This window comes from Branchiostoma floridae, chromosome 5 (assembly GCF_000003815.2).
Source record: "Branchiostoma floridae strain S238N-H82 chromosome 5, Bfl_VNyyK, whole genome shotgun sequence".
In the NCBI taxonomy this organism is placed as follows: domain Eukaryota; kingdom Metazoa; phylum Chordata; class Leptocardii; order Amphioxiformes; family Branchiostomatidae; genus Branchiostoma; species Branchiostoma floridae.
In genome coordinates, this window is record NC_049983.1 from 4,497,192 (window position 1) to 4,517,936 (window position 20,745).

At 42.0% G+C, this 20,745-nt stretch overlaps 2 protein-coding genes and 1 long non-coding RNA gene across 7 annotated transcripts in view; 2 read left to right on the plus strand and 1 right to left on the minus strand.

Annotated features, from left to right (window-relative positions):
• LOC118415361 (transmembrane protein 168-like) overlaps positions 1–8,848 on the minus strand; it is a 14,686-nt gene extending 5,838 nt beyond the window's left edge. For 2 of the 4 annotated variants that reach the window (XM_035819911.1, XM_035819913.1), the window contains exons 1-4: positions 8,748–8,848; positions 6,416–7,748; positions 2,927–3,201; positions 1,280–1,309 (exon numbers count right to left, since the gene is read on the minus strand). In XM_035819911.1, coding sequence (XP_035675804.1) covers positions 1,280–1,309; positions 2,927–3,201; positions 6,416–7,683 — 1,573 coding nt within the window. In that variant the 5' untranslated portion in view covers positions 7,684–7,748; positions 8,748–8,848. The remainder of the gene's footprint in view (positions 1–1,279; positions 1,310–2,926; positions 3,202–6,415; positions 7,749–8,747) is intronic. The other 2 variants (XM_035819912.1, XM_035819914.1) reach the window with 1 other exon arrangement.
• Positions 8,849–10,122: 1,274 nt separating this feature from the next.
• On the plus strand, positions 10,123–15,407 carry LOC118415363 (phospholipid scramblase 1-like). Its single transcript, XM_035819917.1, has 4 exons — positions 10,123–10,379; positions 12,072–12,332; positions 13,252–13,443; positions 14,049–15,407. The coding sequence occupies exons 1-4, from the start codon at positions 10,158–10,160 to the stop codon at positions 14,241–14,243; spliced, it is 870 nt and encodes a 289-aa protein (XP_035675810.1). The 5' UTR covers positions 10,123–10,157; the 3' UTR covers positions 14,244–15,407.
• Positions 15,408–15,546: 139 nt separating this feature from the next.
• Positions 15,547–20,745, plus strand: part of LOC118415364 — a 13,073-nt gene continuing 7,874 nt past the window's right edge. For both annotated transcript variants that reach the window (XR_004831113.1, XR_004831114.1), the window contains exon 1: positions 15,547–16,381. This is a non-coding gene — a long non-coding RNA (uncharacterized LOC118415364). The remainder of the gene's footprint in view (positions 16,382–20,745) is intronic.

Sequence of the window (20,745 nt, forward strand, 5' to 3'; positions counted from 1 at the left end):
TCTAAGCAAAAAAAAAAGTCTTTTGATTCCTGGGTGCCCAGGGCAAAAGTGGGTTAGCCTGGGTCAATCCGGGGAGTACAATGTAGTTCGCTCCGGCATTCATTATATACTATATACATGTACAGTCACTTCTAGCTCTGATGTTCATTATACACTATATACAGTCGCTTCTCTGCCATCTGGGAACCTGGTCCAAAGTTTGGTCCCTACACATGAGCGAATTATGGAGTGGGTTCAAGCGATCGTTCGAACAGGCGTTCCAACACCGGACAAGCTCTCCGTCTGCTTGTGGAGGCCTGTTGTCATCAAATGAACGCTCTAGAACCTATTCCTTGCTTCACTCATTACTTGACGTTAGCACCAAACGGTTTGAATGTGCAGGTATCCAGATCAGGGATCGAAATACTTTTTTATTGCTATACATGCAAAATTGCAAGTTGGCAAAAATTTTACGTGCAATTTAAAATATTTACATGCAAAATACAACTAGTCTATACTGCAACGTTCTAGCCACCATCCATCATTCTGTACTTTGGTGGAATGTTGCTGCTCTGGATGGATAAGAATTTCGCCCATTCTGTCACTGTTGATGGACTAAAATTGGCACATGAAAATATAGACAGAACTGCAAATTTTGGAAAGATATCCACATAATCAGCATGTTAGTTTGCAGCAAAGCCGAAGTTGATTGTTTATAACACCTACTGACGACCGGTGATGATCCCCGTCAGACAAAGGCATCGTGGCCTCAGTATTTTTACTATATGTATTTTCAACATGCAAGATTGCAAGTTCAGAAAATTTTTACATGCAAATCTCAAAAATTATGAGCAAATTGCAAGTTAAGTATGTCTATTTCGAACCCTGCAGATGGATAGCAGACGTGAACATAGGAGCGAACTAATATCCGGATGGTACCCTGGCTAAAAGTGGGTACCAGTACAGAAAATTCAGGTACATGTGTGCTTCAGATCCAGCGATTTGCGTCCAGTAGACACAGGGTCAATATTTTACAATTTGGTTTCGCATGTGATTTTTTTTTTCTGGTGAAAATCATTCTTTGTTCATATGCATCAGTGCAAGTTGAACCAAAAACGTATTCCAGAGCCAATCCACCTTGACACTATATTCTGTATCAAAAATAAGATCTACATATTGTATGCACCATTCCTTCCCTCAATGATAGTGCTTATGTGGAAATAAGCCACACATTGAGCCACCACGCCACACCAAAACCGTTTAACGACCCAACATAATAATGTTGCACAGTCCGACCAACCTGGTGTGGTATCGCCCGCGGCCTTAAGACCTGGTAGTGAGGAGGGAGGGAGTAAGGATATATACAGGTACTAGTACATTTGTATTGTACAAAACTGGAACAATCAACATCACCCAGAGTCAAAAGGGCACCACCCCTGAGGTGTGGCCAAAAAAAATCTCACAGTTTACGGTCTCATTCATGAGTTTCCTTTGCACTGTAATTATATAATTCCTCCAATCAGTAAACACAGGGTTTTATTACGTGGGCCTTTTTAGATCAGTTGGGCTGGCTAAAATGGAATTTCCCACGGTCCCACCACTGTAAACACGCTTTCATGCAGCTGTTTACTTTCGGTACTAGCTCTTTCAGGTGCACTGCCCACTTCCAAAAAGTGTGTGTGAAAATATGATTCCTAGTGGACTTTAAAAATTTTTTGAAACTTTATACTTTACAGTTTGAAAAGAAGCTGACATATTATGGAAGTAAGTATCATAGATATCATTACATTCTACATTGATACATACACAACAGCACGGTACAGGAGAATACAAAACAGTACAGGACATTCAACAAGCCAACACAAAAAAGGCTCACCCAATTTTTCGACATATCAGACAACTCAAGTTATTGTCAATGCAAGGACTATAACAAATCTACCCTGAACTGAGACGGTGGGCGCCATACAATAGCAGGGCTCAAAATACTTTTTTCTGCATACCTGCACTGGTGCAGGTAACACTGAAAATTACCTGCACCAGACAAATTTTACCTGCACCACTATGAATTTAGGAAGTATGGATCATACTAAAATTGTTCAGGAACTATAGCTATTTTTTCTGTTATACTTTATAAGTGGTAACAGTCAATGCAGCTAATAACAATCCAGATACACCTACATCATACTATTCATAGGACATTTATGTATAAAACCCAGTACATGGACCAGTGCAGGTTAGGTGCAGGTAGACACCAGAAATACCTGCACAGCTCCAATTTTACCTGCACTAACCTGCATATACCCAGTACATGGACCAGTGCAGGTTAGGTGCAGGTAGACATCAGAAATACCTGCACAGCTCCAATTTTACCTGCACTAAGGTGCATATGCAGGTGGTATTTCGAGCCCTGAATAGACTTTCTGCAAATTACAATCCACTGCTCACAGAGTCACATGTTCTATCCACACACATGTAATGTGATGTTACAGAAGCAGTGGATTGTTCATTCCTTGACAAAGTCTGGTCTTCTAATGTCAAACATTGGAAACGTTCAAATTTTTGTGTTGGAAATTAAAGCTTAACTTTGATCCTGAATGACAATTCTACTTAGTCTAACACAAATGCATTCTCCATCCAATGGCGAAACTGCCTGTCTGGATGTACCCTGCTACAATGTATCTCACCGTCACTCTTTGTTCTTGTGGGCATCGCCACTAACCAGCTGTCAGCCAATCACAGAATAGGCCTTTCAGTTTTCAAAAGGGATTTTGCATATACATGTATAAGAGTAAGCTCATTAATATTTATAAGCAGGGTGGTCAGGAACTAAGGGAGACGGTTGAGAAAACGGGGTACATCCAGACAGGCGGTTTCACTGTTGGATGTCCCTGCATAGGAGGATGATACAAATGAAGTTTGAAGTGAACATGAGTTATAGTGTACATACCTGACAGTGCCAGGTCCCCACCAGGATGCATGTGTCCGCTGTAGTACACCACGTACGAGTCGAAGCGGGGCCCGTCGGGGGTGTGGCGCTCAAACAGGGCCTTGAGTTTGGATTCCACGGACTCGAGCGTGAGGCCGCTGGTGGAGTAGTCGCAGCCGAACGTCTCCACGAGATGGTGCGTGAAGAAGCGCTGCATGCTGTTCAGGATGTCTGTGGACTGGCTCATGTAGTCCTGCAGGGCACTGGTGGGGAGCAGCAGCACATCACCCTCAGGGCTGCAGGAATAATACAGGGTAGGGTGAGATTGTACTGGAGGGGAGCAGCAGCACATCACCCTCAGGGCTGCAGGGATAATACAGGGTAGGGTGAGATTGTACTGGAGGGGAGCAGCAGCACATCACCCTCAGGGCTGCAGGGATAATACAGGGTAGGGTGAGATTGTACTGGAGGGGAGCAGCAGCACATCACCCTCAGGGCTGCAGGAATAATACAGGGTAGGGTGAGTGAGATTGTACTGGAGGGGAGGAGCAGCACATCACCCTCATGGCTGCAGGGATAATACAGGGTAGGGTGAGTGAGATTGTACTGGAGGGGAGGAGCACCACCTCACCCTCAGGGCTGCAGGAATAATACAGGGTAGGGTGAGATTGTACTGGAGGGGAGCAGCAGCACATCACCCTCAGGGCTGCAAGAATAATGCAGAGCCGGGTGAGATTGTACTAGAGGGGAGCAGCACCACATCACCCTCAGGGCTGCAGGAATAATACAGGGTAGGGTGAGATTGTACTGGAGGGGAGCAGCAGCACATCACCCTCAGGGCTGCAGGAATAATACAGGGTAGGGTGAGATTGTACTGGAGGGGAGCAGCAGCACATCACCCTCAGGGCTGCAGGAATAATACAGGGTAGGGTGAGATTGTACTGGAGGGGAGGAGCAGCACATCACCCTCAGGGCTGCAGGGATAATACAGGGTAGGGTGAGATTGTACTGGAGGGGAGGAGCAGCACATCACCCTCAGGGCTGCAGGGATAGTATTAATACAATAGTAAGGATGTCTATAGACTGGCTCATGTAGTCCTGCAGGGCACTGGTGGGGAGGAGCAGCACTTCACCCTCAGGGCTGCAGGGATAATACAGGGTAGGGTGAGATTGTACTGGAGGGGAGCAGCAGCACATCACCCTCAGGGCTGCAGGGATAATACATCACAAAACTAAGAATCAGTTGTCACAAATTACGAATCGAATCAGGAAGACATAACCACACTCCTCTAGAGCAAAGAATATGCCAATTTTGTAGTTTAGGCAAAGTAGAAGATGAAGTACATTTTACTATGGATTGTCCTTTGTATGATAGCGATAGGAGCATTTTATGACTACTAATGTGTTAAGTAAATATCCCCACTTTAGGTACTTGAATAGTAAAGAGAAATTGATATTCCTGACAGCTTTTGATAAACCAACTCTAACCAACCATACAGCTAGCTACATTTATACAATTACCAAGAAGCGAGAGGAAGTCGAATGTCCTACAATAAATTAGATGCATATCTGCATATATAGATATATATAGATGTGTATGATTGTTTCCATTGTTACAAATATGTGTTTCTTACCATGTGACCTGTACTTAGCCCAGTGGGGCAAAAATGTGCAATAAAGGTCTTCATTTAAAAAATATAAAAAATACAGGGTAGGGTTAGATTGCTTAATCTAACTAGAAAGGCAACATTTTTGAAAAAATGCAGGATGTGGGCGAAGGGAAAAGAAAGGAAAAATCGCAAGAAAAGAAACAACTAGAATGACAACATTTTCGCGAAAATGCAGCAAGTCTTTCCCGTGGCCTTTTTTTGAAGTTTAAGTCAAACTACCTTACACACAATAGTAATTGCCATTAGGTGCCCCGTATTCTCGGTTCACCCCTATTCTCGGCCTTTACCTGACGTCACGGGTTGTGCTGTGTAGCAATTATAAAGCTGAAATTCATGATCAGGTTCAGGTCCGGTACCGTAGCCTCCATTCCAAATTTGACTTAACGCCGCAGGCGACAGACATCGACGATACAGTATTTGGCTGCCGCGGCCGGTATGGTCCGAGGCGTTGACGAGCCCCCCTCCCCACATGGACCGTCCGACCGTTTAAACGCCGTCTTTTGAGGGCAATTAAAAAATAAATAAAAAGGCGTGTAAACTGAACGATGCTCTGTTTGCAAGATAAAATTGTTGTAAATATCAAAAAAGAAAAAAAAAAAGGACAACTAAAAGAAAGTTGTTCCCGCCCGGAATCGAACCAGGGTTGACCTAGCGAAAAAAACGCAATCGTGGCTGGTGCTTTAGCCATTCGGCCAAGCTTACCGTAACGTTATTGCCGGCATTTTAACAGGTAACATGTATACAAATGCAATGCGTAGCTTGAACACGTCCGTTCACTGTTTAATTTGCAAGATTCCAAGGTCCCATTTTCTGAAGATAATGTTTTTCTGTGCAAATTTATCAATCTTGTTCATTCCGTGGCGGGCAACTTCTTCCTTGAGCGCCTGTTTGGTCGAATGCATGGCCGATTTACTGCCGCGTCTCAGCTGCTATTATAAAACTGGATGCCGAATGACATTTTGTGTTCTCTGCGTTGATAGGTCCAGCTCTGACGTACACCCGAGACAGTCTGAATTTAGGCCAATCAAAAAGCTGGGAACGCGGAGTATTTGCTAACAGCTTCCATTTTTCTGAGTTTTGATTGGCTATTATCAAAATGGATGCCGATTGTGTCCTGCGCGTTGATAGGTTCACCTCTGACGTACAACCGAGAAAGTGCGACTTTAGGCCAATCAAAAAGCTTGAAACATGGAGTACATGGAGGCTTCCATTTGTTTCTGATTTCCGGTGAAATACTTGTAAGAAAACTATATGTGTGGCTTCGCCCACATAATTACATGGTACATGGGGAGCTTACTCAGCTTAGTAGTAGAAAAGTCTGATTTAGTGATTACTGAATACTATTTCTAAGTTCATGTATTTTGCATTCAAATTGTACATTTTTGTTCTGTTTTCTCCTTTGTCGTTTAGTTCCTTTTGCATATAGTGGCAGTCTGACTGACTGACTGACAGTATTAGTGGTAGAATACTTTTTGGTGTGCACCAAACTACTTGTTAGTAGTGGGTACTAAAGTGATATGGCAAACATATATTATATACTCAAATTATCATCTATCAATTGGAAAATAACACCCCTTCTGAAGTTTAGGGTACCTTTGAGATCCAGGAAAGTTGCCTTTCTTTACTTCATTACATGTAGACTTGTGTACTAGTACTAGTAGTAGATTACATACAATGTATGTATGTCTTGTAATTGCTTGCTAGGATGCACATGCGGTTTAAGCATAACTCATCAAGAACCTAGAACCTATTACAATTATCAAAAGCAAGAAGTTAATTATAAATTGTAGTAAACTAGTACCAATAACTTATCATAAATTCATATTTCTAGACATCTCACCTGTATGAGTTGGATGGCGCCACCATGGCGTATCCGATACACGTGCCCCCGACACTCCTCCCCAGGTCGTGCAGGAGGCCGTGTATTGTGATCTCTACGGGCAGAACAATGAACAGGAAGGCGAAAAACATGGTGTTTGTCGCCTGCCACGACACCGCGGCGAGCATCCACGTACTGAATATCGTACACAGCGCCAGTCTCTCCGATATCTGGCTGAAGTGTCGCACTCCCTTCGAGGCCATGATACGCGTCATGTTCTTGGTATCTTCTCCGTACGCTTTGTACACCAGTACGCATTCGTTCAACTTGCGCGAGAAAACCCAGCAAGTCACGATGAAGACGATGTGGAAGCAGATCCAGAGGATTCCAAAAATGACGAATCCGGGAATGACGAAAAATAACTCTTGGAAGTGCCGGACAATCATGCCAGAGAAAACCATGAACGTGATGTCTACTACCACAGTGACTAGGATCACTAATCGTTTAACGTGTTTACTTTGGAATATATACCACTGCCATCTCTCCACAGTCGTAAGGTTGGAGAAATAGATGTCTAGCAGCGGTGCTATGCAGAGGCGACCAGCGAAACACGACGCCGCGTACGGATTGATGGTCTTTTTGAGCGTGGGAAAGAAAATTGCTATCGACAGTGCTAGGAAGACGGTGAAGTTCGGGACGGCAAGAAGCGCCTTTTTCCGCATGGCGATAAGCCCCAGGGCAAATGCGACCGAAAGGAAACACACATCCGCCCACTTCTGTCCGAGTAAAATCGTGGCCGTGGCAAACCCGGCTGTTTCCATCAGCTCACTGTTGGTGAGCAGATTGGAGGTGTATTTGATGTAGTTACAAGTTCTTTCCACCATCGCCCAGAACAACGACAGTCCGACGCTAGTCATCAGCAAAATGTTCATCACTTCCTCTTTCTCGTCGTAGCGAAAGCTCTCGTTTTCCGTGAACGCCATCATTCCCAACAAGCAGCCGAACCAGAGGTGGGCCAGGCTCTCGCTGAAGTACTCCATACTGAAGTAGTAGTGTAGGGCCATGGCGATAGCAAACACGAATAGTCCGCCCAACGCCACCACGAGCACGAACACTTCCTCCGTGGCCTCCCATCGCGTGTAGAGTCCGAGTGAGATGGCGACCAGCAGGACCAGACTGGGCAGGAAGCCCAGGTAACGAATGCTGAAGTGCATCTTTCGAATCTCCTTCATTTTGATCATCAGCGTGGCACTGGCATGGCTAAAGAAGTATCGTACTGATCGATTCATAGAGACGCCATTGTTCAGCTTCTACTGTCGTAACGTCATATTTGTGGATGATGCAAACTGTGGTCCTAGAACAGAGAAAAATTTATTGCAGGACAATTGTAACAGGAGCAGTTGATCATGAACTAATAATTAATATCTAACAATTACAATCAATGACGACAGTAAAGACACCATATTTATGCATACTAGTAATAATCTAAACATTATGCTGACAATGCTGGAATGTATAACTAGAATTCGAAGTTAGTAGAACATAATTTGTCTCCTTTTTGCATAGAGTTCAAGGTATATGAGCAGGGCATTACATGTTAATGGTTGAATATCTCTATTTTGTATGTGGTGATAATGCATCAGTTTTACATGCATATGCAATTGACTGTAAAAATTTTTGTCAGTCATCATAAGTTGGACAAATCATTGTGAAGAGGAATATCATGATGGCATGTGATTTTATACTAAATTATAGTGTGATTGTTTAAAGATGTGTTTTGATGTTGTTATAATGTTGTGATGTGTTTGTTATTGTTAAACGTTACGTAACTTTCCCCGAGGTTACCTGGAAAAATAGGTTACTGACCAGGATTGTAAATATTAATGTTCTGCTTGGAGTTGTTGATCATAACTTTCTTATAGTGATGTCCCAACGTGAAAATATCTGCCCTATAATTTCTAAACTCCACAAATTGTTGCCCTCTGCACTAGCCTCCTTAGCTTCCCTATATACTAGTAGTCTTCCAAACCTTAAAGAAAAAACGTCTGTTGCTTGAGTGAAAATATCATGTCAAAGTCACATACAATGTTAATGTTAAATTTATCATTAGGTTTAAACAAGGAGGTTGAACCTAAGAAATAACCTCCTTTACTTCAAACAAGTCGTCCTTAGTTAAAACAAGGAGGTTAAAAGAGACCTCTGCTCTGGCCTTGGTTAAAACACAATTCCGAAAACTAATTGATAATCACTTACACATAACTTTTCAACAAGAATAATACAAGCCGTAACAGCTATAGAACACCAAAATGTGGAGTGGTAGCAAATAAAGAATTCCAACGTCCTATAAACATACCAGATTTCTTCTGAACTCTACTCTTGTTTTTCTCACCAAAAACGCCAGAGTCCGCCATGTTGGATCAGGTGTGTGGACTGTACCATGCTGGGGTTACGGGGGGTGGCAGGTTTCTCATAGTGAAAACAAAGCACCTCCTAGCGACCGAAATAAAGTTTGCACAATAAGTGTGGTCGATGCTATTTGAAGTATTTCCGTTGTTTTTTTTGCGTCATTGGAAAGCTTGTGTTTCGACCCAAATATATCCATAAACAACTTGTTATGTTTGCAAATTCATAGAACAAGCACCAGACCTGCATTTTGTATTGGATGGTGAAAGTATATTCCCTGCTACTGCTAGTATCCGAAGATATGTCTTGTTGTTTATGGTAGTTATACCACCAACATTAAACTGTTAAACACGACAAACATGTGACAATAATAATGAGCAGTGATAAACATTATTGTAAAGAGAGACTACTCGAATGTTAACTTATGGTAAAGTTGGCTATATTTAAACTGGTTGGGCTTGACTTCTACTTTGGAAGCAGAGAAAGACGAAAAGCCCCTTTTTTCTACGATTTGTAGACAGGAGGCAGTCGATAGTTAATGTTGAAGTTGAGTTGTTTCGGAGTGGTTGGGAGTAAGTCGTGTAGGCGTGTGCAATCGCAAGTGTGATGATTTCCTGTCGTGTGTCGATCGCGGTCAGAAAATAATATGACGCATTTCGGCATAAGATTCAAATAGCTTTTAAGACTCGCTACTGCAACATTTTTACTCGTCAAAAAGACTTTTAAGTGTACTAGTATCTCCGGCTGAACATGGTCCTAAACTTTAGGACCATGTTCAGTCGGAGATACTAGTACACTGTCAGTTCGTTTGCATTTCATACCCGGTAAACTGCGGCTCATGACGTATCAAACTAGATTGGTACTGGCGTATTTATATGATCCACTAACATTCTGACTATTTTTAAAAGTCTGGTGAATTTTCAATATGCTCGCTCTCCTCAAAAACGGAACCTAAATTTAACCGCCCTATCCGAGTGACATCCCTACAGGAAGCTAGTACTCATGTACTCAATAACTCGAAATTTGTGAGTCAACCACCCTAACCACAAGGACACTGTGCCACCACGAAACTTGACGCTTATCTGCGCTTAAGCTTGGTCATTGTTTGCAGTGAGGTTGTGGCTAGCTACTCACCAAAGAATGGATTTGGCTGTATTACGCGCCTTTTGGGGACATTCTATCTTATTGCTAACCTTAGCTTGTAAAGTAAGGACTACCCCGTGTTAGGTAAATACGCGACAACGTGTATGTGCTCACGCGTCAAAAGTGTATCAACCAAGAAGCGACACCTACTGTCGCATTGTTAACTACAAACTCGTAGGACCACTTTTCAGCAGCTATCTACCATTAGATAAGAAACATGGCGTCAGGCTACCCAGTCACACAACAGCCCGGGTATGGAGGTTACCCCCCTCAGGGACAAGGGTACCCACCCCCTCAGCAAGGGTACCCCCCTGGCTATGGAGGACCACAGGTGGCTCAAGTCGCGGCGCCGCAGATGGCGGCAGGCCCGGGGCAGGTGTGGATGCAGGCCCCCCGTGCACCTGTAGGCTGTCCGCCAGGCTTGGAGTACCTGGCACAGGTACGTACAACTTGTGAGACGTTACAATGGGGAACTGGTGGTTGTTTCTGTACCTTATTCACCTTGTAGACAGACAGTAGGTACCCATCTGAGTAGTGAGGCTGTTATAACGTGGTCGAGGCACCTCCTCGTACACGGGACCCCTATTTTACGTCCCTTCAGAAAGACGAATGCATGCAGCTCCAACCCGGGTGTCGTTCCTCGGTTTCAAATCGGGGTGTCACAGTTTACCAACTAGCAGACAACTATGAAGTTACTACCAATTGAGGTATATGCTAGGGACACCTTAAAGTTATGGCCATTTCCTTAAAATGCCCGTCACATATTATTTTTTGTCGAGTCATTTAGTGTTGACGGAAATCACTTTTTAGGTTCTATAAATGAATGCTGAATAATTCTCAAGGGACATAAGATATTTCTCGAACTAAGACAAGCCACCGTACCATTTGTTTATTATTGTGAATATAAATGAATAATTTCATTGCAATTTCTTCCCAAATGCAGACGATTTCTTCCCAGACGCGCATAAAACCTTGAGCGGTATATCATGTAACTCGTTGTCTAGTACTAGTCCAAAGGCTGTCTCTAAATTCAAACTTATATTGGGTTTGACATTTGAGTCACTGAAAAACGAGGAAGCCACTTTCTCTGTGATTTGTTTATTTCGTTATAGAGTAGTTTTCTTTTTGTTTTGCCTGTAAATGCGCGGAGAAATGTAAGAAGAAAGCAATGACCTCGATGCAGCAGGTACTAGTATATGTATATGTGATGACACGTCAGGTTCCGTATTTCTGTAGCCTGAGGGTTGTGTACAACACGGGACCCGTCCGACTGCATCAATTATACATAGGCTGGGTGTGGTCGTTTAGCATATGAGTCAGGCCTTTCTCGGAAAGTTTAAAAGGGCGTGTTGTATCTTTTTGGCGCCAAACCTACAAATTAAAAAAATCTCCGTTTGTTTTGACATCATTTGTAACTAATTTCCAACCTATCACGTCATTTTTTTACTCCTTATTGCTTTAACATGTGGAAAAAATCAACATATCGCGTAATTTTTTTCACCTCAATTACTTTTTGTATAATTGCAATTGCAAATTCTTGCCCGAGGGCTAATTGCAACATTAACATGGCACATACGGAATACATACTAGTAGTAAACATTCATAAAATAAAAGACTTTGGTATAGATAACAATGGTGACAAGTGGAAACAAGTGACTATTCTAGCAATAATATGGACTGCTGAGAGCTACGATCTAAGTATTTGGGGCTTGACTTCTTTTCTGCCCTGGAAGCAGTGGAAGACGAAGTGTCCCACTGTATGAAAGCCCCTTGGTTACCCCCCCTCCCCCCCAGCGCACCCCCCCCCCCCCACGCACACACACACACATCCATTCAGTACACTAGGGTGGAAACCTAGCTGCGACCACGCTACCACCGAGCGATTTGAGAGTACTCAGCGAATTTCATACAAAAAACGATCGCTATCAAGTAGGATGGGGCCAAATCAATTAAGCCGCGCAAAATTCACTAGTTTGATTCTCTCACGACTCAACGAAGTTGCCGAGTAATAAGCTGTACGTAAAAAAAGGTGGCGGATAGTCGGTATCGGCCCCCGTCCTAGTCTGATTATGTAAATGAACCCTCCTTAACTCCTCATATGAAATAATAAATGTTGAAATCTTGACTACAGATCGACCAGTTGCTGGTAAAACAACAGGTGGAACTTCTGGAGGCCTTTGTTGGTATAGAAGGGAACAACAAGTACAAGATCAAGAACTCCATGGGACAGAAGGTGTACTTCGCGGCGGAGAAGAACGACTGCTGCTCCCGCCAGTGCTGTGGGAACGTCCGGTCGTTTGAGATGAAGGTGTACGACAACAACAAACAGGAGGTCATCCACTTCAGCCGGCCGCTGCGATGTATGAACTGTTGGGCCGTCTGTTGTCTTCAGGTGGGGAAAATAAAAGAATGAATTTTCATCAGAGTAGTGTAGATAAGAGTAAAGTACAGTAGAGTAGAGTAGAATGGAGTAAACTGTAGAGTATAGAGTGATGTAGAGTAGAGTGTACGTACACGTAGACTCGGTAGAGTTATAATCGTAGAGTGGAGTGGAGTATAGAGTACAGTAGAATAGAGTAGAGTGATATTAGAGTAGACTGTATAGAGTAAAGTATTAAACGTAGCGTTGAATGTGCGTATACGTAGACTCGGTAGAGTACAGTAGAGTGAAGTATGAGTAGAATGGAGTAGAGTAGAGAAGAGTATTGAGCAGAGCAGAGGAGATCATAGTAGTGTGTAGAGTAGCGTAAACTCGATAGAATAGAACAAAGTAGTAGTGCTGTGTACAGTAGAGCGGAGTACTTGATAGAATAGAGTTGAATAAAAAAGATATTGTGTAGTAAACTATGCCAGCGCAGAGAAGATTAGTGTAGAGCAGAGCAGAGATGAATAGAGTTGAGTAGATAAAAGAGGCGCATAAAGCAGCATATGGTGGATTAGAGCAACGTAGAGTAGAAAAGAACAGCGTAGAGTAGATCGGCGTGGAGCAGAGCAGAGTAGAGTAGCGTAGAGCATGAATAGGTCCCAAACGTTAATGATTTGTCATATGCAATGTATTATGTTTGGAATCGTATTGCTAGCAGCGACACCTGTGGAATAATACAAGTTAGTATTTCCTATCATAGTTGTAAATAAAGAACTTTTATATCCAGTGATTCTCCAACCTGATGAAATTACTCACGGATAAACTTTGCGCTCCATCATACCCTATGGTACAGCCTAAGTGATGCATGATCATGCATCACGCATGGCATGAGTTTCTACCATAGTCGTGTGAGTGTTACATCTCTGTTGTTGCCCCCTGCCTGTAGGAGTTGGAGGTGCAGGCCCCACCAGGCACCACGGTAGGGTGGGTGAAGCAGAGCTGGCACCCTTACCTGCCCAAGTTCACGGTGGAGGACGCCTCGGGACAGACCGTGCTGGTGATAGAAGGCCCGTGTCTCAGCTGCTCGTTCTGCGGAGATGTGGACTTCAAGGTTCTGTCAGCGGACGGAGATCAAAAGGCACGTGGTTCCCTGTAATCCTAGCCCCTACGCAGGGACATCCAACGGCGAAACCGCCTGTCTGCATGTACCCTGCTTTCTCAACCGTCACCCTTAGTTCCTGACCGCCCTGCTTATACATATTAATGAGCTTACCCTTATATATGCGAGACGCCTTTTGAAAAATGAAAGGCCGACAGGAACTAAGAGTGACGGTTGAGAAAGCAGGCCAGGGTACATCCAGACGGGCGGTTTCGCTGTTGGATGTCCCTGCGAAAGAGGATATTCCTTGTTAGGCTATCTTGATATGATATAATGGAAGACATCAGCATGCGTCAATTTGCGACCATTAAAAAATACTTCACTACCATACTACAGTTACACACAAATCACACAAAACAGCTTCAATATGAAGAACCAAGGAGCTTCATAAAAGCTCATCATATCAGGTGTTTGCTACACCGAGTATAAACCAATCCATCAAGCCGTTCTTGAATTATCTTGTTAACAGACAGAAAAACAGAAAGACGCACAGACAAATGTTACTGAAAATATAACCGCCATGAGTATTTCAAGGAGATAAAACGTTTCCTATGCTACAATGCTGACGTAATACCTATCCACAGGTGGGGAAGATCTCCAAACAGTGGAGCGGGCTGCTGAAGGAGGCCTTCACAGACGCAGACAACCTCGGCATCGAGTTCCCCATGGACTTGGACGTGAAAGTCAAGGCTACGCTCCTGGGTGCGCTCTTCCTCATCGACTTCATGTTCTTCGAGCAGGTCGGAGACGATGAGCAGAGGTCGTCCATTCTGTTTTAGAATCTTTGTTTGGTGTCGTTGAAAAGATGCATCAGTCACGTATTGTCGACGACTGCCAGTGCGTCTTAATCACGGAGAGTGACCTAGTCTCGTGTTCTCTCGCGAGATCGAGAATAGGTCACTCTCCGTAATCAAGACGAACTATCAGTCGTCGAAAATTTGTAGGTATGTACCTTACCTTTAAAAACAGGCATTGCTTGAAGAAAATTTGGATTAACTTTGTTTGGTGTGCCATTACGTACTAGGACATGTGAAAAAGGCATTCTTGTTGCAAAACAAGAAAGCAACAAGAAAGGCAACATTTTTGCAAAAATGCAGAATGTTTTCCCTCTAGCCTTGTGTCAAGCTACTAGCATGCAATACTATACCATCAGGCTTGCCTCTAAGTAGTGTGACAGTGTAGATGTTGAAATAAGAATTGAGGATATGAATGGGGGAGATCTGACGAGATAGACAGCCCAGTCTTTTCTGTAAACCTTTTCTGCTAGGAGGAAGAAAGAAAAGAATGCACCAGCATTTCTTCTTTGGGAAAACATAGATATAGAAGATCAAATTCTATATGACTTACGCAAATTGTTCACAAAATGGACCCCTGTCTACTAATACGTCGTGGATATGACGTCAGTGCCATGTGGCTGCAACAACTGTTCGTAAGTGCCAGATAATCTGTGTCGCCCCCCGTCTCTTTTCGATGACGGACGGTTAGCTTGAATTTTCAATGCTTTCTTCACTCTTATGCAAGATGATCCGGCACCGAATCTAAGGATTTTGACTTGTTCTCAGTATTGGTCTTGTAAGCTTAGTATATACGTATTCATTCATACTAATGCAATTTACAAACATAGAATCTGATGTACTTTCATGCTACGTAGGCAAATATGTATATAGACTTGGACAGACAAATCCGTCGACACATTCAGAAGTCAGAGAATCAGAGTACAGCAAGGTGAATTTAAAGACAAAATGAATAGATCACTTATTTACAGAAATAACTGTATTTTGTATGGAGACCTTTTTAGTTCAGAATATAGTGCTAATAATACTAAATCATCTGTGGAAATCTTTTACAGTCGTGGTATAGGAGAATATTAGATTCTGAATCGAAGAGTTTTGTAACAATTTAACACAAGGTGTAAAAAATAAAGGTCGTGTTTTGGTGAAAAACGTAATGTTGTGTCAATTGCACAGAGAGAGATAGAGAGAGAAAGAGAGAGAGAGAGAGGGGGGGGGGGGCTATTTGAATGACAAAACATACAAATTAAAATACAAGATATCAGTCCGAACTGCCTCGTACAATGTACAGTACAGAAAAGCGCTTAAAAAGTCTCAAGGTAATCTTCTGTCTGCCTAATTGCGTAAGTCTTGAAATAATATCCTTTGCCAAGTAATTAACTGTGTAATTTAAGAATAAAAGTGCATGGCCAATGAGGTGGAAAATCAGAGTATTTATCCGATAGTAGTTCGGAGAAAGAAAGGAGGCAGTTGACCAGACAAAATATTGCCCACGTTTTGGCACGTAGACAGCACGTATTTGCACGTACGGCGGGTTGTTCCCATGGCTTACCGTATCAACCATACGGTGATTTACATCATTCATCATGCCTTGCAGAGGAGATAGGCGCCGCCAGGGGACTAATTATAAATGCCTATTGAGATTGTCTCAATTGGCATAACAGGATGTGCTGCCCCTACGGCTGATTAAAAAGCTATGAGATGATGATGATGAATAAGTAATGAAACAAATAATCATCGTATGGCCACAGCAAGTAAATTTTATATTTTTATTTATTTTCAAGCTAGACTCCATAAACGTCGTAACACGTTTTGAAGTGACAAAACGTGGCATTCATTCCAGAAAGACATGAACTAGTGTGTGGTACATCCCCGTAGAGGAAAAATAATTTTTTTCTAGAATCAGTCGAAGATTAATAAGTGCGTTGATGTTATCCATAAAATTTATGTGCTGTAGCCTATGCCACCGTAATTTCCATATTTTCTGCTTCTGTGCAAATGTTTAAACCCCATTGGTCAGAAGTAGAGCGAAAGGACCAATCACAGCCTGTACAGAAACAGCTTAATTATATTATAAAAGATGGCGGTGGTCTCTTGACGGTTGATGTGTCCCTGTGTGAATTTGGGTAACAGTTAAGTACTTTTGGAAATTTCTATGTTATCTGTGACTGTCATTAACGGGAAGGATACGCAACAGATGAAGGAATAGATGTGGAAACTATTTTAGGAGATATCGTGTAGACTTATCCTAAAAATAAGGCGCGAAGCGACTTATGTGGAGTAACGTTAACGTTACAATTTGTGCTGTTGCCTGTCATGACAGACAGTTGGCGCCCATATTTCCAAGCGAACTCCAGTCGGAGAACACACTGCCAAAAATACGTTATAGTATTAGGATTCATTGATCAGTGAAGGTTGATTTGCCCTTGGTACGAGCTAAACTGTGTGTCGTGTGGCTTGCTTTAACGCCATATGTCGTTTCTTTGACGATAGACAGTCGAGCACACACTGTAGACTTATTTCTTTTCATTGATCTTCCACAAATATTTCAACACCGTACGTAATTCTCAGAACGACTAGACCAGCTTTAGATATAGCCGGAAAATATGCTGCTATTTATCCATCTGTATGGCAGTATTAGCACATTTTACAGTGTATTTACTACATTGTTTTGAAACTGCCCCCCTCCCCTGTCTACCAGTTCCAAAAGAGTTCGGAGACCTCATACCTCTTGAAATATATTTTTTAGATGTTGTGCAAATCAATGATGTCTTCAACATTTAAACGTATTTCGTGTATGGTGACATTGACATTTAACGAATATACACGAGAAAACACATTATGGCATTTTTGCACCAATTATGCAAATTAGGTCCTTATTTTCATAACTTTCTGTTCTGTTGCACCTGCCCTTAGATCTAAGAATACACATTAGCGGTTACCCTGGGGGCCATCCGAGAACGGGCAGCTTGGACAGTTTATTCGGTAGTCCAAGACAGTCATCAAGGCCCGCCGAGCTCCTATTAGGGCCCCGGGGAGTTTAAGCCCGATTAGGTCCACCTGCCCTAGGGTAGCGATAACTCCATTGGGCTTAAAGTCCCCCGGAGCGCTAATGTGAAGTCGGCGGGCTGACTGCCTTGGCTCTCCAAACAAAACTCGCTAGCTCCCTCGCTAGTTACCCTCGCTAGGTCCTGTCTGGCTCCCAGGGTAATTAGGGGTTTGGGGTACCGGTATGGTGTACCGGTGTGACAGCGATTTCGCCCCCCTGTGATTTCGCCCCCCCCGGGGGGGAAATCACTAGGGATTTCGCCCCCCCGGGGGGAAATCACTAGGGATTTCGCCCTCCCCGGCTGGTGATTTCGCCCCCCTACCTTGCCCCCCTTTAGGGATTTCGCCCCCCCCCCCCCCCAAAAATGGGTTTACATGACATTTTAGAAGTTGATTGGTATAAATCACAAAATGCAGTTTGAGAATGATATAAGTACACGGGTTTGATACATAACTCCATTCATAGTATCAATATTAACGTAATTACATAGTAATAAGATAGTTGAACTTGTTTCAGACAAGGAGGGTTGGGTCCCTTGTATTCCCATTATTGCGTATACCTGAGTTTTGACATAAGATGTATTTCATTGTATTCACCTGTCCTCAAGCAACCTATATATCTCCAATATGAAGTCTCTACCATGAAGTGACCACAAAAGAACTATGTAATGTCTTTATTGATTATGCAAATATTAGGTATTAATTAGAATAACGCACATTTTGGTATATGCACCTGGCCAAGGGATATCTTCACCTCCAACATGACTGTTTTTTCTAGTATTTAGGAACTGATGCATTTACCCGTGTTTCTTAAGACTGGTACTTTACCAGTGTTTGTGTAGCATTTAGCAACAGCTATATCAACTTGCGCGTAGATAGTGTTTATAATGAGAAACTATTATTCACGTGTGTTTTTGTTAGTGCTTTGGAAATGTTTCCAGCACAAGAAAGAAAACACTGTGACAAATTGAAAACATATAGCTGACGTATTCCGTACCATAGACGGTGTTGATTTATACGTTCGCAGTAGCACTGTTTTTATGCCACCTCAGCTGCAAAAAAAAAAAAATTGTCTTTTTCATTTCAATGTCATGTTTGCACCGAACAATATAGTATCGACTTTCGAGGTATGACATCTTACGGTACGGTAATAAGGTGCCATATAGGTACCAGGTAGCACACCATATACGTTACTCCCCAGGTGCAGTATAGTACCAGGTAGCGCACCTGTAATATGTAGTAACCAGCTGCTCTTGGGGGGGGGGGCGAAAACGCTAAAGGGGGGCGAAAACGCTAGTGATCTCGCCCCCCGGGGGGGCGAGATCGCTGGGGGGGCGAGATCGCTGTCACACCGGTACAAAACCGTTTTTTCTTCTTGGACGGGTCCGGAAAAAATGTATTTTCTGTACCGGTACCCACCCCTAATACACATGTTTGATGTTTTGAAGTCTTGTTATTAGAAAACACTGAAATTACAGAGTTTCCTAGGTGATGATGGAAATTTCCATAATTTATATATATCAATGTTTTTCTCTATCTAAATTTTAAATGTTGTATCTTTGAATAATCCTATCATAGAAGGCTTTAGGTATATCATATTTATTATTGAACATGATTTGCATGATTATCCTCTAATAACATCAATTACGTCAATCATCATGAATACTTTCTGCATACAAAAAACAGGTGCATTTTGCAGCTATTTGGAAGATTTCCAGTATGGGTGCAGGGCTCGAAATACACTTTTCAGTCAACTTGCACCAGTGCAAGTTAAGCCAAAGGTAACTTGCACCAAAAGAAACTTACTTGCACAACCCAAAATAGTGAACTGTTAACCCTTTATTCTTCTTCTGAAAATTTGCAAATATATGGGGATACATAAAGACCACATGTTTGGATATTTGTTTCCAAAGCGTATTTTATTTTGGATTTCAAATTGTACAACAAATGTGAATTTAGGCTTAATTTAAGACAATTCAATGTCTACTACTTGATAAGATCAATAGATTTCTTCTGGACTCTTCGAGTGACTTCCATCACTATTCTTAACCATCGCTAGAACAACTCAATACAAACACATATAACTGGAAAATCCAGTTGATCATATCAAAGTCACTAAATTGTATGCAAAATGTATTTACTCATATGCAAATCAAGGTAAGACAACACCATAGGAATTATTAGCATTATAGAGATGGTTTTTTTTTTTTGTTTACCTGGATGTCTAACCAAGTTTAGAAATAAATAGAGTTCCACGAACACATACCTTTGCCAAATAAACCAGGTTTGTTATGTAGAATGATGTCTGTAGATATAAATTTGTCACTCATTACATTTTATTTTATATGCCTGGAGTTGGTTCATAAAATTTTGCCATTGATTATACAAATTAGATCCATATTTACACTATTAATATCAAATTGTATCAAGCATCACTTAAGCTATCAGCATACCAAAAATCATGATGATCCTTTCATTCTTGACTTATTCTCTTTCAAAGTCTGAAACAAAACCGGCATCTGCAGTTCAAGAAAAGACATTATAGGGGACCCAAACATACACCACTTACTCTCTGCCATCTTTCTCAACTACATATGTGACAAGTTTGAAAGTCTTATCACGGAATGCAGTGGATCTATCGACTTTCCTCATCAATTATGCAAATTAGCTATTAATTGGTATCTCATTATGTAAGTTTTTACTTAGGCTATCTACATACCAAAAATCATGACGATCCGTCAACACGTTCATATTTCCCATCAATTATGCAAATGAGATCAACATTTGCATAATTGATATGTATTGACAGTTCTTTTTCTCAGCTACAAATGTGACAAGTTTGAAAGTCCTATAATGGAATGCAGTAGATTTACAAACTTTCCTCATTAATTATGCAAATTAGCTGTCGATTTGCATAATTAGAATTCCATCATGTAAGTCTTCCCTTTGGCTATCTACATACCAAAAATCATGACGATCCGTCAACACATTCATATTTTCTCATTAATTATGCAAATGAGGTCAATTGCATAATTAATATGCGTTGATATTTTTCTCTTTCTCATCTAAATATGTGACAAGTTTGAAAGTCCTATCATGAAATGCAGTGGATTTATAAACTTTCCTCATTAATTATGCAAATTAGCTGTTGATTTGAATAATTAGTATTCCATTATGTACATTGTTACTTGGGCTATCTACATACCAAAAATCATGACGATCCTTCTACACGTTCCCGAGTTATTCTCCTCCAAAGTTTGAAAGGAAATCGGCGGCTGCAGTTCCAAACAAGCCGTTAGGGGGTCAAAACTTACAGCACTTACTCTCTGCCCCAAGGGCTATTTACCATTTAAACATCGCGACCACAACATGTCCAGAACATGAGATATAAAAAATTGAGTTTCTGCTGCAGTACCTTAGCAAGCCGCTATGAGCCCATATC